The sequence below is a fragment of the Gavia stellata genome, chromosome 2 (genome assembly GCF_030936135.1).
Source record: "Gavia stellata isolate bGavSte3 chromosome 2, bGavSte3.hap2, whole genome shotgun sequence".
Classification (NCBI taxonomy): domain Eukaryota; kingdom Metazoa; phylum Chordata; class Aves; order Gaviiformes; family Gaviidae; genus Gavia; species Gavia stellata.
Window position 1 is genome coordinate 66,713,998 of NC_082595.1, and position 12,920 is coordinate 66,726,917.

Consider the following 12,920-nt stretch of genomic DNA (forward strand, 5'->3'; position numbering starts at 1 on the left):
AGGAGTGCGTGGTCAAGAGAAGTGCCCCCCAAAGCACCGCTTAAAAACTCCACGGATGTATCGCCAGAAATTGTTTTAAAAAGAGTTACCGAAAATAACTAACAATCACGCTGGTGGTCCATTACTCTAATTTTGCATTGTTTCTGTAATTGTTTTTAGGAGATGCATTCGGAACCGCTTACATCCGAGAGCTGGTATCCACGGGTCTGTTCTGTGTTTTGTTAGAGAATCGGCTTTCTCGTTGTCCTGCTCCCCTGAATACCCTAATAACATTAGCAAAAGAGCAGGAATGAAGTACCTAGAGCACGGCTCGAATCTCGGAGGTTAAGATCTAGATCCGTTAAAACATATTAATGGCTTCTGAATGGTCTCAAAGAGCATTTGCCGTGTGTATTTATGTCAATAAAGCCTTGATTGGGGCACGGATGGAAATTCACATCACACTCCAATTCACCAGGGTACCCAAGTGCCTGTGTCTGAAGTTACCGGTCTCTCAAAAGCAGTCTCGGGCCCCGGGCGCCCGCGCTCAGGCAGGCGTCCCCGCGGGTGCGCGCCCCGGGCGGAGGATCCGCGTCTCGCTTACAGACGCCGGGCTGGCGGCGTGCTGCCTTCGGCCGCGCGGCTGCCTGCGGGGCCGGGTCCTGCCTCCTCGCCGGTACGAAGCGGAGTGGGGTTTGGCGTGTCAGACTCTGTCCATTACCAATACCAGGCCGGTGGGGGTTTCTTAAGCAATGGTGAGAGCGACCCGCACGGTTAATTCGCTAATACCTTGTTAAAACGCTGTCAGGAAAGCAGTGTATAAGCGATGTCTTGTACTTGAGAAGGTTTTTCTCTCTGCATAAGAAATGGCCACCTTATTCTTTTGGGGGCGGGGGGGGAGGGGGTAGTAAACGCATCCAAATTGATAAACCAATAAATATATCAGTGTACGCCAGAACGTGCTGGAAAAGAAACTGGATCGGACGTGACCTATAGGGAAATGACCCAGTAGGTTTTTTCTTTCTTTTTTTCCCCCCTGCTTTGATTTGTACAGTTCTTTCTCCGCGCCCCCCCCCTTTCTCCGCACGCACGCACGCACACATGCTGCAGTGTACGCTGCATATATTGTGCCTGGCTACGCAAGTTTTGTACTACACATAGTTGGAAACCTGTCTGTGAAACGCTTTGTTTTCACCCAGCCTTTCTTCAGATACCCCGTTTCATTACGCGTCTTTTTAAATCAAATTGCGCGGCGGTACCTGCCTACTCACCTGTCCAATATTACCTGTTTTGCAGAGCATCTCACCCCAGAATAACTGCATCTGAGCTGAGCACATCTATCTACGTGCTTCAGGCAGCCGGGGGGTCTCTCCCGGCCCCCTCCCCCGGTGCCCCGACCCGCGGTGCCGGCGGCAGGTCGCCGCCGCCCGACGCCGGGCCGCCCCGTTCCGCGCTTCAGGCGCGGCGGAGGCGGGAGCGGGGCGCGGCGGGGGGCCGGGGCCGCGGGGCGCCCCCCGGGGCTCAGCCCCTCCGCTCGCAGGTGTCCCCTCAGCGCGCTCGCTGTTGTAAACCGCTCCGAGGGCTGGCACGCCGAGGGGCGACCGCGGTGCGGTCATCCCGGAGCGGTGCGTTGGCTTCGTTTATGAAACAGCACCAGGTACTCCCCTCTGGGGCCGACGGGCTTCCTCGGGGCGCGGCGGCAGCCTCGCTGAGCCCGCCGCGAGTGACACCGGGCTCCCGGCTGGTACGAAGACCACGAGTTTAGGTACTGTGGGCTGCCTTTCTCTGCGTACCTGGAACAGGGCAGTGCTACTCTGATCTCCGCTTTCAGAACTCGCGTGCTTTGAGGAAGGAAGACAAAGCTAATGTCTCTGAAACGGCCAAATCCTCCCACCGTTCGGGAGCTGCCTCTTGCAATCTGCTGGGAAATGTCCCTCGCGTACTGACCCCGCGCTAGTAATTCTGTAGCGCCGTGACTTTGTCCATGGCCGGAGCAGCTTGGAAAGCTGAATAGTCGCCTTCCCTACGCTCGTCCTTTCACATCTTGTACTTTCTCTACCGTAGCATTTATACATTAAAGATCTAAGTAGTCGAGTCCGATCCCCCGGGCTCCGGCCACGGGGGGAACCGGGGCGGCTGCTGATGCCCACCCGGGCTTGCCGCTGCGGGGAGGAAACCGGGTCCCGGAACACCGGCGAAGCGGATACTCTGCGAGCTGCTGTCCTGGCTGGGGCTGTGTGGGGTTGGTAAGGTGGATGCTCATGTTTCCCTGGTATAAATTAGCAGAAGTGTATCCTACTGATTTATTTATTTTTCCCAAACCAAGGGTGTTATAAAAGACATTCTCTGCGGCTCATGTTGACAAATAACTCGTGAGCTACCTGACAGTGTTAGTCCAGTTGTTGCCCATATGTCTAAATACCCTCGAAGAGACGTCAGTGCCGTTTAGCAGCAGAATTACCTCAAATGAAAACCAGAAGGAAGATGTGTTTTTTCTTCTCCCCCAAACCCACTTTACACCTGATGGCAGTAACACACAGGGAGGACTTTTGAAAATTCAGCATCACCTTCCCCCATAGCAGCGATCGCTTTACAACGTGACGGGGGGCGGGGAGGGAGGGGGGCGAGCTTTTTTTCCCTTTTCTTTCTTTTTTTTTTTTTTTTAAATCCATACCTTCACTAAATGACTCGCGTCCGTGTTTGTTTAACAACGGGTCGCTTCGGTAAACAAGGCAATCAAAAGAACATTTGAGACGACGTGGATCCATTTCTCTGCTGCTTGTAGACGCCCGGACACCCAGAGGAGTTGCTGAATGCCTCTCCTCCCAGCCTTCCTTTATTTACCCACAAGAACACAGGGAAAGCTTTTAACAGAAGGGAGATTTAAGGTGATAAGCAGCGAACAGGCACTGGAAGCCTGGGCTTCGAGCGGCAGCCCTCCCTGGAGCTAAAGGGATGGGGTGTTCCAACGGCTCTTTTTTTGTTGTTGTTGCTGACATTTTTCTCCTTTCGAAAACCGAGACCCTTTCTTTTTCCTCGAAATATTCCGACGGTTGCCTTGCCGGTGCGATTTCGTTTTAAACAACTGTTGTAGCCGAACTCTCGCACCGACTGGCTTGGCAATGATTTCAGGCTTTTGAGAGTCCCTCACGGTTTTAGGGGAGACTCTACAATCCTTCTCTTTCACACACACACACACACCACCCCCCCGGCCCCGGCGCTCTCTATCTACTCTTTTTAGGAGCCAGCAGTTTTAGGAGCCCCGTCTGTTTTGGGGTTTGGTTTTTTTCCAGGGGACTAGCGAGATGAGGACTAGTCCCGCTCCCTGGGAAAGAAGGGGATTGTTTGGTTTTTTTTCCAGCGTCTATCAAGAGGATTTGTTAAAATCCCACTCCTCGGCTTTCTCCATCCCTCCCACTCGGTTCACGCTGTCCCAACAGCGCATCAGCCCGAGGCTGAACCGTACCCCGTTACCGGGATGGGGACGGGACGGGGACGTGACTACAGCTTATTTCTCCCAGTTTCTCCCCCAGCTTGGGGGACTTTGGGGGAGGAATTGGGAGGGGGGGGGTGTGCTAAAACTGCCGATCCTCACAACCTCACAACCCACAGTCCCGAGGGACCTCGGCCGCAACTCTCCGGTGCCAGCGGGGAAACCGGAGCGTCGCCTGGATCGCGACGGCCAAAAAAAACCACCTAATACCCCCCCAAATAAACAAAAATAAAACCCAGCGGAGGGAAGCGGGCAGGTACGCGCGGGGGGTGTGTGGGCGCCGCGCGGGGACGCGCGCGGAAGGGGGTCCCCCCCCGCGCGCGTCCGCGCGCGGCGCCCACTACCCCCCCCCCCCGCGTCGCCGCCAGGTCAGAGGGCGGACGCGGGGAGAGAAGGGAGGGGGGGTGTGCCCGCGGCGCGGTGACGTCACCGTTCCCTCCACCAGTGGGAGGCCGGGCGCGGGGCGGCGGCGACCAATGGGAGGCGAGGTGGGTCCGTGAGTGGCGTTAAGGGAGGGCTCGGCCGGGGGGCGGGGGGGAAGCTCCGAGAGAAATGAAGTTGTGCTAAAAGGCTTTTAGCCATCAAGAAGTTATTAGGCATTTCTCAGCCGCAAATTAGGGATTCTTCATTAATACCAACCTCGCCCCCCCCCTCACTCCCCCCCACCCCCCCCCCGTTATGTGAGAGGGAGAGCCTGGGAGCCGATAAAGGGGATGGGGAGGCGGCAATGTCTGTCTGCCCATCGGTGTGAGGAGCACTGACAGGCGCAAACTTTTCCCCCTGCCATTAATGAACCAATTAAAGAGTTGGGCTCCTCACCCCGGGAGAGCTCTCTGCAGGCTGCCGGGCTCAGGGACTCAAGGTAGGTAACAAGAAGATCACAACCCACCACAAGCTGCCAGCCTCGGCGAGGAGCCGCACTGATGTGCGGGGCCAGGCTGTGGGTCGCTTCCCCCCGGTGGAAAAAGAGGAGGAAAAAAAAAAAAAATTTGGTTGGAAAAATGTGATGTTTGGGGGGAATCCGGCTCGGGGCAGGGCCAGGCAGAGCGTGCCTTCCCTGGCTGGGGTGCAGCTGGGGCAGACACCCCCCCGCGACCCAGCCGGGGGGTGAGGAGAGCACCCGAGAGGAGGGAAGAAGAAGAAAAAAAAAAAGAAAAGAAAAAAGGGGGGGGGGGGGGGGGAAGCATAACTACTCCGGGATTGGAAATGCTTGCCCCGCTGCGGGACTGGCAGCGCGGTGCGCGGGGAGGTCTGGCCGCCGCCGCGGTGCCAGCCCGGGGGAGCGCGGAGGGGACGGCGCAGCCCTGCCAGCACCGAAAGAGGCCGGTAACTCCTTCGCCTTTGCCGGGAGCCGGGTTCTGCCTTGGTTTCGTTCTGGTCACGCCGTGCACACCTGGGCTGGGGAGGGCGAGGGCTGTGGGAGGAGAGTGCGGGGCAGGCTCCTCTACGGGCGTGCTGGATGGTAAAAAAATACTTCTTTTCTTTTTTTTTTTTTTTCCCCTCTGGTGGGAGAAAATACTACACCCGCCGGAGGCTGTTTGTTGATTATTATTTCTCGCGGCTCCGCTGCGGCGTTGTGTAGCGGCTCTCTCACCCCAGGACTGCTGTTGTCTTCACAGAGGCTCCCGGGAAGTCACCCAGCGCCCTGGGAGGCAGCCCACGGCCGGGCGTTTCGGGCCTCGGATTGACAGCGGATCACGGGAAGAAATGGGATTATTATGACCCTCTTCCGAGGAGCTATGCTGCCCGCCATGAGTAGGAAAAAAGGCCAGAAATACCTCGTTTGGTTGCTGTCTGGTGCCGCAAGCTTTTAGCATTTTTTTTTTTTTTTTCCCTGCAGCTGCTTGGAGTCTCTGAGCTGCATTGGATAAATGCCTTTCCCATCCGATTGACTCTGCTTTTCAGATAATTTTTTTTTTTTTTTAAAAACATCTCTCTGGTCTTCAATACTTGTTTGCATTTTACGCAACTGGACGGTTTCTCAGAGTAATGGCCGCGCTCAGAATCACTGCCTGATGCTTCGGAGAGATGAATTGCAGCTGAAAGTTTCCCTTCCACCTTTGGATGAATCTCTGGAGTTTAAATTGTAGGAAGGAAGGGGGAAAAAAACACGATGAAAGAGAAGTCCAAAAATGCTGCCCGGACTAGACGGGAGAAAGAAAACAGTGAATTTTATGAACTGGCTAAATTACTACCCCTGCCCTCCGCCATCACCTCTCAGCTGGACAAAGCATCCATAATCAGACTCACCACCAGCTATTTAAAAATGAGGGTGGTTTTTCCAGAAGGTAGGTGGTAATGCCTATTCGCCTCTATTTCCATTCCGATCCAGGTGTCGCTTGTGGCTTTTATTTAAAAAAAAAAAAAAAAAAAGTAAATCGCATGGGGTGGTGTGCTCGGAGGTAGGGTGCTCTCCGCTGTCACTTTTCTCTGTCGTAAATACTTTCCCTTTAGTCCCTATGACAGGTTTGTTTGGGGACTTACGGTGCTTTTGTCAACACTTGAAGGCACTGAGGTCTGCTGCGTGTTCTGCTAAAGCAAACACGGGTTTTCTTTCCCCCCAGTCTCCCAGTAAGATGTGCATCCCCCCTCCAAGCACGTGCGTGGCGAAAGAGGGGACGATTCACCCCTATTTATAGCCATACTACGGGGGGAGTTAATATATGGGTAAATATTTACATATGTCTATGCAAAGTCCTAAAGCCTTAGTTCAAGTATCGAGCAAAGGTGCGCTTTACAGGTACAGCACACGCGTACAGGCGTGCGCACACACACACAAACACAGCCTAAATAAAGAAGCCAAGTGCACCAAATCGCATCATAACTGTGATGTGTCTCGCTCGGAGGATCATTAGGGCAGTTTGAGGGCGTTAATCCACCTCGGAAATTCTTAACAGGCGTTTTGTACTCAGACATACTCAATCCCCCTGCCCGCCCAACGCTGCAAGCCCAGCGTCCGAGTCTGGGCCTGATTCTCCTCCCCGGTCAGGCAATAGTAAACTTCACGTTGACTTCCACGGCAGCAGCAACGCTCCCGCCTGTCTAGCAAAAGCCGACTTCAGCGTCCTAAAGTATTCCTTGCTTTTAAGTAGAATTAGGATTTAAAGCCACCGTCTGGGGGCTTCTAGACCGGCTGCCAAGAAAAACAAACAGCACAGAAAGTTAAGAGGGTCGGAATAAAGTTCTCCCGTGTTCTCACTCTATTGCTTTTATAAGATGTAGGGGGAAAAAATAAAAAATACTCCACGAATCTTTTATTTAGATCAACTCGATTAAGAGATAATCTGCATGAAAGAAAAAGTATTAAGAGCTTTTATTTCCGGACGTAGTAACAAAATTTGCTGCATCTTTCGTTGAAAAGGGTGTGTACAAAAACCATCGTAATACAGACATGTCCCTCTGTTTTCTGTAGCTATACCTCGAGCGGGTCGGTCTGTCTGTCTACTGTGTTTCACAAATCAAGAGTGGGTATATGGCCTGGTTTTGTTTTGCTTGGGTTTTTTGTTGTTGTTGGTTTGTTTGGTTTTTTACCTGATTACGTCTGTGAACTACTGGTCCTAATTCTACGTTTTAAAAGTGAATATGCAATCGGGCAGTCATTTGGACTGGGGGAGGAACACCCCCCTCACCCCCCAACCCCCGTTTATGTATGAACGCTTATACCTAAAGTCCACAGCAGTAATTTCTAATCTAGTGCATCTTGCAATAATTTCTTTAAACAGCGTGCCGTATCCCCGAGTCACTTAGAACCAAAGAAGGGGTAAATGAAAGCTGTAACACCCGAAACCTTCAAAAAATAATAATTAAAGGCTCCATCAAGCCACTTCCCTCTTCTCTGAGATCTGCCACCCTGAAGATCATTGCGCGGGGCAGTCCTCTGTTTCAGAGGAGACCGAGTTGTCCTTTATACTGTCAGCGCATACTTTATAAAAATAAAGCTATTGCAAACCCTGCCGCCCGTGATGTTCCTAAAAGGATTATTAGCAGTGATTTGTCAACTCCTGCGGTCTCAGTAGGCTACCTTTCTGCGTGATTTCGAGCAGGTCTCGTCAATTACTCGTGCCTATGTAGCGGGTTGTTTGATCAGAAGAAGCATATGGTGTTGCTTGTAGGCTGGGAGTAATCATGGGAAGAGAAGAATAGCTGATCCCCGTCCCTCGGTGGCAGCGCAGGATGGCTGAATGCCCTGGGGAACCGTGTGGCGAAGTGCGCCGGGGCCGGGGCCGCTGCCGCCCGCAGCAGATGCTAATTTGAGCGCGGAGACAGAGGGGGCGGCTGAGCGGGGCTTTGGAGGCAGCAGAGCCCTCGCCGCCTAATTAAAGGCCAACTGCAAATTAAAAAGAAAGGCAGCGAGCAGGCACGGGAGGGCTCGCCCCTCCGAGGCGCGCTGCCGCGGGAGGCACGGCGCCGAGCGGGCGGCAGGTCCACGCGCGGGACCGCCGCGCCCCCCCCACCCCCCCCCGCCCCGAGCCGCGCATCCCCGCGCAGGGCCGCGGGCGGGGGGGCACTGCGGGCTGGGCACAGAGGCCCGGCAGCGGGGGCCGCGGCGTGGCGTGGCGCCGGGCGGGTTTTCCGCGGCCCCACGCGCGCTCCCTTTCCCTCCCACGTACTTCCGAGGAGGCGGGGGAGCGCGGCCCGGCCCGGCCCCGGAGCCGCGGCTTTCCCTGCGCTCTCCCGTGCCGCGATTCATCACGAGCGATTCGCCCACGGGCGGCCTTCCGGCGCTGCGCCTGTGCCTGGCCGTGTGGGAGCCGAGCCTGGGGCCGGACGATTTTCCCGGGGGGCGGCGGGGGCTCCGGGGAAGAGGCAGGAGCGGGAGGAGTGGTCGCTGGGGCTGCCGGCGCGGGTGTGCTTGGGCACCGGCCCTTGCGGCTCGTCCGGCTGCAGCGGGGGGAGGCGAGGAAGAGGGGGGCGATCCCGGTCTCCCGGTGCCCCCAGCCAGAAGAAGAAGGCATTGCTTCCCTGGGAAGGGAGGACCGGTAGCGGCAGCCGGGCAAATTGCGCACCCAAAGGAAAAAAAGCCTTTCTGAAAGAAGGAGGCAGGGTAGGGATGTGGGATGGATTTAACGGGGGGTCCGTTTGCTTGTTTTTCCCTGGGGAGGAAAGCGATACAAGCATCCGGACAGACCCGGGGAGTTGGCCAAGGGCTGGAGATGGGTAGCAGGACGGTCGGGAGCGCGGCGAAGTGTCATGTCATACATTTAAAGACATCTTGGAGGAGTCCCCATAGAGAAGCGTTGCCTCCGTAGGAGTGAGCTGCACTCCAGTGTAACTCACACCCCCTCTCCCCGGTACAAGAGCGAATTTCCATCTGCCCGGAGAGTGCTTGCTTAGGGGCTGGCTGTAAATAATCACGTACGGAAAGATGTACACTCCTCATCGCCGCGCACAAGCGGGGCTGGGGACAGGGGGACAGGCGGAAAGAATCGGTGTGCCTTTGTCTGCATATTTTTACGTCGGAGAGGTTGCTAGAGAGAGAGAAGGTGGGTAGATTTCGGGTTCGTTTTGGAAACAAGAGAGTTTTCTGGGAGTAAAATGCCAGGAGAGTCACACATGCAGGATCATCACCGTGCAGTTTCCGTCTCACCCCCAGAAATCTAAACACAAATCGGTAGCACCGAATAAATTTGGTAAACTGAGCAGAGATTTTCCAGCGAGCTCCCTCTCGTAATGGCTGTCTAATTCTCACAGGCTGTTAAAACGCCTTGGTTGTTCTCTCTACCCCTGATTTCACTTTACTAGGTCTCCTGCAGACTAAAACTGTCAAGGGCGAAAAGCGTTCAGCGGCTTAGGTAGCTTGCATCATTTCAGCGCTAAAACTCTGCTGTCTCAGGAGAGGGCCCATAAGACGTATAGTAGTTTTCGGCGATCAGACAGCTTTTGAAGAGGCTGAAGATCCGCTAAGTCGCTGAGGACTGTAAGGAAGATTTGTTTTTTTAAGGAGAACTTCCTAATAAATTCACTCGTGGCATAATGTTCATTTTAAAAATATCCTAAAATTGCAATTTAACGTTAAACAGTTAACGGCAAGTAACGTAGCCTCAAAAAATGTCTGGAAAAATCTCCGGAATGTCGAAGCACTAAAAGAATTTTTCTTCAAAAAAGATCCGGTCGCTGTAACTAGCGGGGTAAGTCTTTACTGACCCTCGCCAGTATCCAAAAGTGAAGGGAGGGAAAAAAAATCAAAACCAACAACAACTAAAAAACCAAGTGGCGCAATAAATAATTTTTTCTTTGGTTGGTTTTGTTTGGGGTTTTTGTTTTTCTTTTTTAGTCAGGAATATTTTGAGGGTCCTATTCTCCCCGCGCGAACGCAGAGGGAAAAGGAGGGTTTGCAGCCTCTCTCCTAGTGGGGACGGACCGTTTCGGCGCGGACAGGCGTTTGATTTTCGAGACAAAAGCAGAGGCTCCGTTTACATAAACTTTCGCCGAATCAGGATGGTTAACATTTCAATATTGAAACCCTTAATCTTGTTTTATTTTAAAGGGGTAAGAGATCAGCAGGAAAAAAAAAATCAGTTTCCCACGTGGATAGGTGATTTAATGCTGTTTTTCTTACTGCTAAGGGAAATGATTGAGCATTAGGTTTCAGTGTTTATTTTCTTACAGAAGTTTTTCTCATTTAAGCTGCAGTTTACTCTCCACGCTGCCTCTCTGTATAATTCCAGTTTTGATGTGAACTTAAAATGTGAAGTGCAGAACTAAACTACTAGCATGATCGCTGAAAAAGCAGATTTATGTGTTAGAAAGAATACTAAAGCGAGATGAGTGGAAAACACCATATTTTCTTTAGAAGCATCCTCTCCCTTCTTGGTAACATACGGCCGTTTTAATGTCGGAGGGTATTTTTCAACTCGCATATAAATAGTGTGTGTTCGCAAGTGCGTTGGTGCAATCCCTTCTCTCCCCAGTTTATACGGAATAAGGGCTATTTGAGTTTGCATCTTCTGTAGAAGCGACTAAGTAGTTGGCGCAAGAAAATTTGCCTGATTTCCCCCCCCCCCCCCACTCTCCAATTCGGGCATGGTTCCGTTTGTTTGCATTTCAGAGCGCAATTCCGTTACCCCGTGTGTGCCAAAATGCTGGTATTTCTTTCTAGAGTGAATCGGTCTCGGCATTATTTCCACTACCGTTTTCTTAATAGGGTTGTTTGTTTAGTCAACAGGACTTTTCCTCCCTTTTATTATCATTTTTATAAAGAAAGCGGGATGCTAACTTATCTCTGCTTCAAATGAACACATGTGATTTACCGAGATAATAAATCTTTACAAAACCTTGCTAATGGCATCCGCAGGCAGTTGGAAATGAGCAGCTTTTTTTTTTTTTTTTTAAACATAGCTTATTCCATTTCATCTGAACACTCTGACGGCGACCCACTCCTTCACAGAAGCCTCATTTGGCGGAGATTTTGAGTTATCATTAACCACTGCCTGTTAAATTGACTGAGAAATCAGCCCTGTCGGGCGTTAGGCGATGGCAAAACGGAGCGCTGGCGGTAGACTGTTTAATTAAATGGTTAATCGAATCAAGCTAATTCCTCGATACAACATCCAGTTGCCTTTTCCCTTGCCGGTGACTGGGACGTACAGCTTCTGTCCCTGCGGCTCCCGGCGCTGCTATTTGTCATTTTCCCTGGTCAGCGAGGGAAAACGACCGCCTTGAAGACGGGGACCGAGCCGTCCTGCCTGCCTCTCCCCAAACAACTGCCCGCGCCCCGCTTCTCCCCAGAGCAGCGGCAGGGAGGGGTACAAGGCAGCAGCAGTGCCAGCGAAGGGCGATGGGGAGATAGGGAAGGTGCTGCTTTACGAGCTGCACGCGGAGGTGAAATGCCCGTGGCCGCCGTAAAGCTTTACGAGCGGCTTCGCCGAGCAGGTTGCACGAAGCCGGCGTGCGGGGACGGGAAGGGAGAGGGGCCCGGCGGGACCGGCTGCCCCGCGGCGGGGCAGCCCCGCCGGGCCCGGGCCGCCCCTCCTCGGCCTCCCCAGCGCCGTGGGGGAGGCTGGCGGGGCCCGGCCTGCCTCGGTGCCGCAGGGAAGGGGCGAGCCCCGGGGCGGAGGTGCCTGGGGGTCCCGCATCCCTCCCCCTCCGCGGGGTCAGCATCCCCAGCGGGGCGGGCGGCGGGCGAGCTGCCTCTCCTCCATCTTTAACAGGCAGAGAGCGGCTGTTAAAAGGGCAAAGCAAACGCAGCGAAACAAAAGCGAGCGGGGACGTCCACGGGAGGCGGCGGGGAAAGCCCGGGAGCGGGGCGGCGGGGGCCGCTGCCCGGGGAGGGAGTTTTAAGAAGCGCCTGGAAGCGAAACGCGCGGTGGAGCTCCCTGGACCCGGTTTAGGCAAGGGTCCCGGCTGCCGCCCCGGCGGGCCGGCGCCCAGCGCAGCCCCGCAGCAACGGGCTGCCTCCGGGCGGGCCCCCTGCGCCTCTCCCTCCCCCCCAGCCTCAGCAACGGGAGAAAACTCTGCCTACGGGGCCCCGTCTCCAAGCCAGCATCTACCCGGCGTGCACGGCTTCCGTGGGGCCTCGCACCGCTAACCGCGCCCGTGGGCCTCGCCGGGCGGTGCGGGCAGCGCGGCCAGGCAGGGTGCAGGGGCAAGCCCCCGGGGGGGGGGTCCCCAGGAGTGTGCGTCGTCCCCCGGAGGTAGCTGCCCCTCAAAGCCCGGCCCCGCAAAGGAGCGGATCTGGAGCTCAGGCTGGGCTCTCCGCTAAGCGATTTTTAAACGGGGGCGTCAAATCGCTCGCTCTGCCGTTGTTTTCGCTACCGTGAATCCGGATTGCGCTGAGATTTCATGACGGATAGTCCGTGGGGGAAATCGTAGTAACCGCTTTTAAAAGCCGGCAAATCAACACAAAGTAGATAAGGGCTTGTATCTTCTGGCCACCCCACCCCCACCCCCGCCCCCCTTTGCTATTGCCAGACAAAGGAGGGGGTCGAGGTGGGTTCTGCGCTGCAGATGCTCACAGAGGGACAAGTAACCCGGAGATCAACCAGGGCCAAGGATCTGCCCGGGCCTCCTGGAGCCTCATTTCCCTGCGCCTGCCTGCCTCCGGCTTTGCCTAGATCACTTTAGAAATGATTGAGGAATCTCTTCCCCCTTCTGTGGGACAGAGGAGCTTCTTGCGACAATAACGCCACTGGGTAGGGACGATATCCACCCAACCCCTCCATTGGCTGCCGGCATCAAGGCTTGCATCAATCAAACGCTGAGGACAGGGCCAACGCAGCCGAGCGCTGCGGAGCTGGCCGCCAGCCTGGCTTGGGGGGCAGGCTGCCGGCGGGGACCGGCTTGCCTAGTGCCGGGGGTGGGCACGGCTGGGGAGAAGGCGTTTCACACGGACTCGCCGGTGACCGGTGTAGCTGTCCCATGAAACCGACTGAGATGCTTTTTGATGTGGAAAGCGCAGTGGTTTTCCATTGGGAAGTGCTGAGAGAAACGATGAGTCAGCACGCTCTCT

General features: G+C 54.7%; 1 protein-coding gene across 1 annotated transcript in view; it reads left to right on the forward strand.

The window, feature by feature from the left end:
- The first annotated feature begins 5,585 nt into the window (after nucleotides 1-5,585).
- SIM1 (SIM bHLH transcription factor 1) overlaps nucleotides 5,586-12,920 on the forward strand; it is a 47,651-nt gene continuing 40,316 nt past the window's right edge. The window contains exon 1 of the mRNA XM_059835604.1: nucleotides 5,586-5,760. Within this exon, the coding sequence (XP_059691587.1) occupies nucleotides 5,586-5,760 (175 nt within the window). The remainder of the gene's footprint in view (nucleotides 5,761-12,920) is intronic.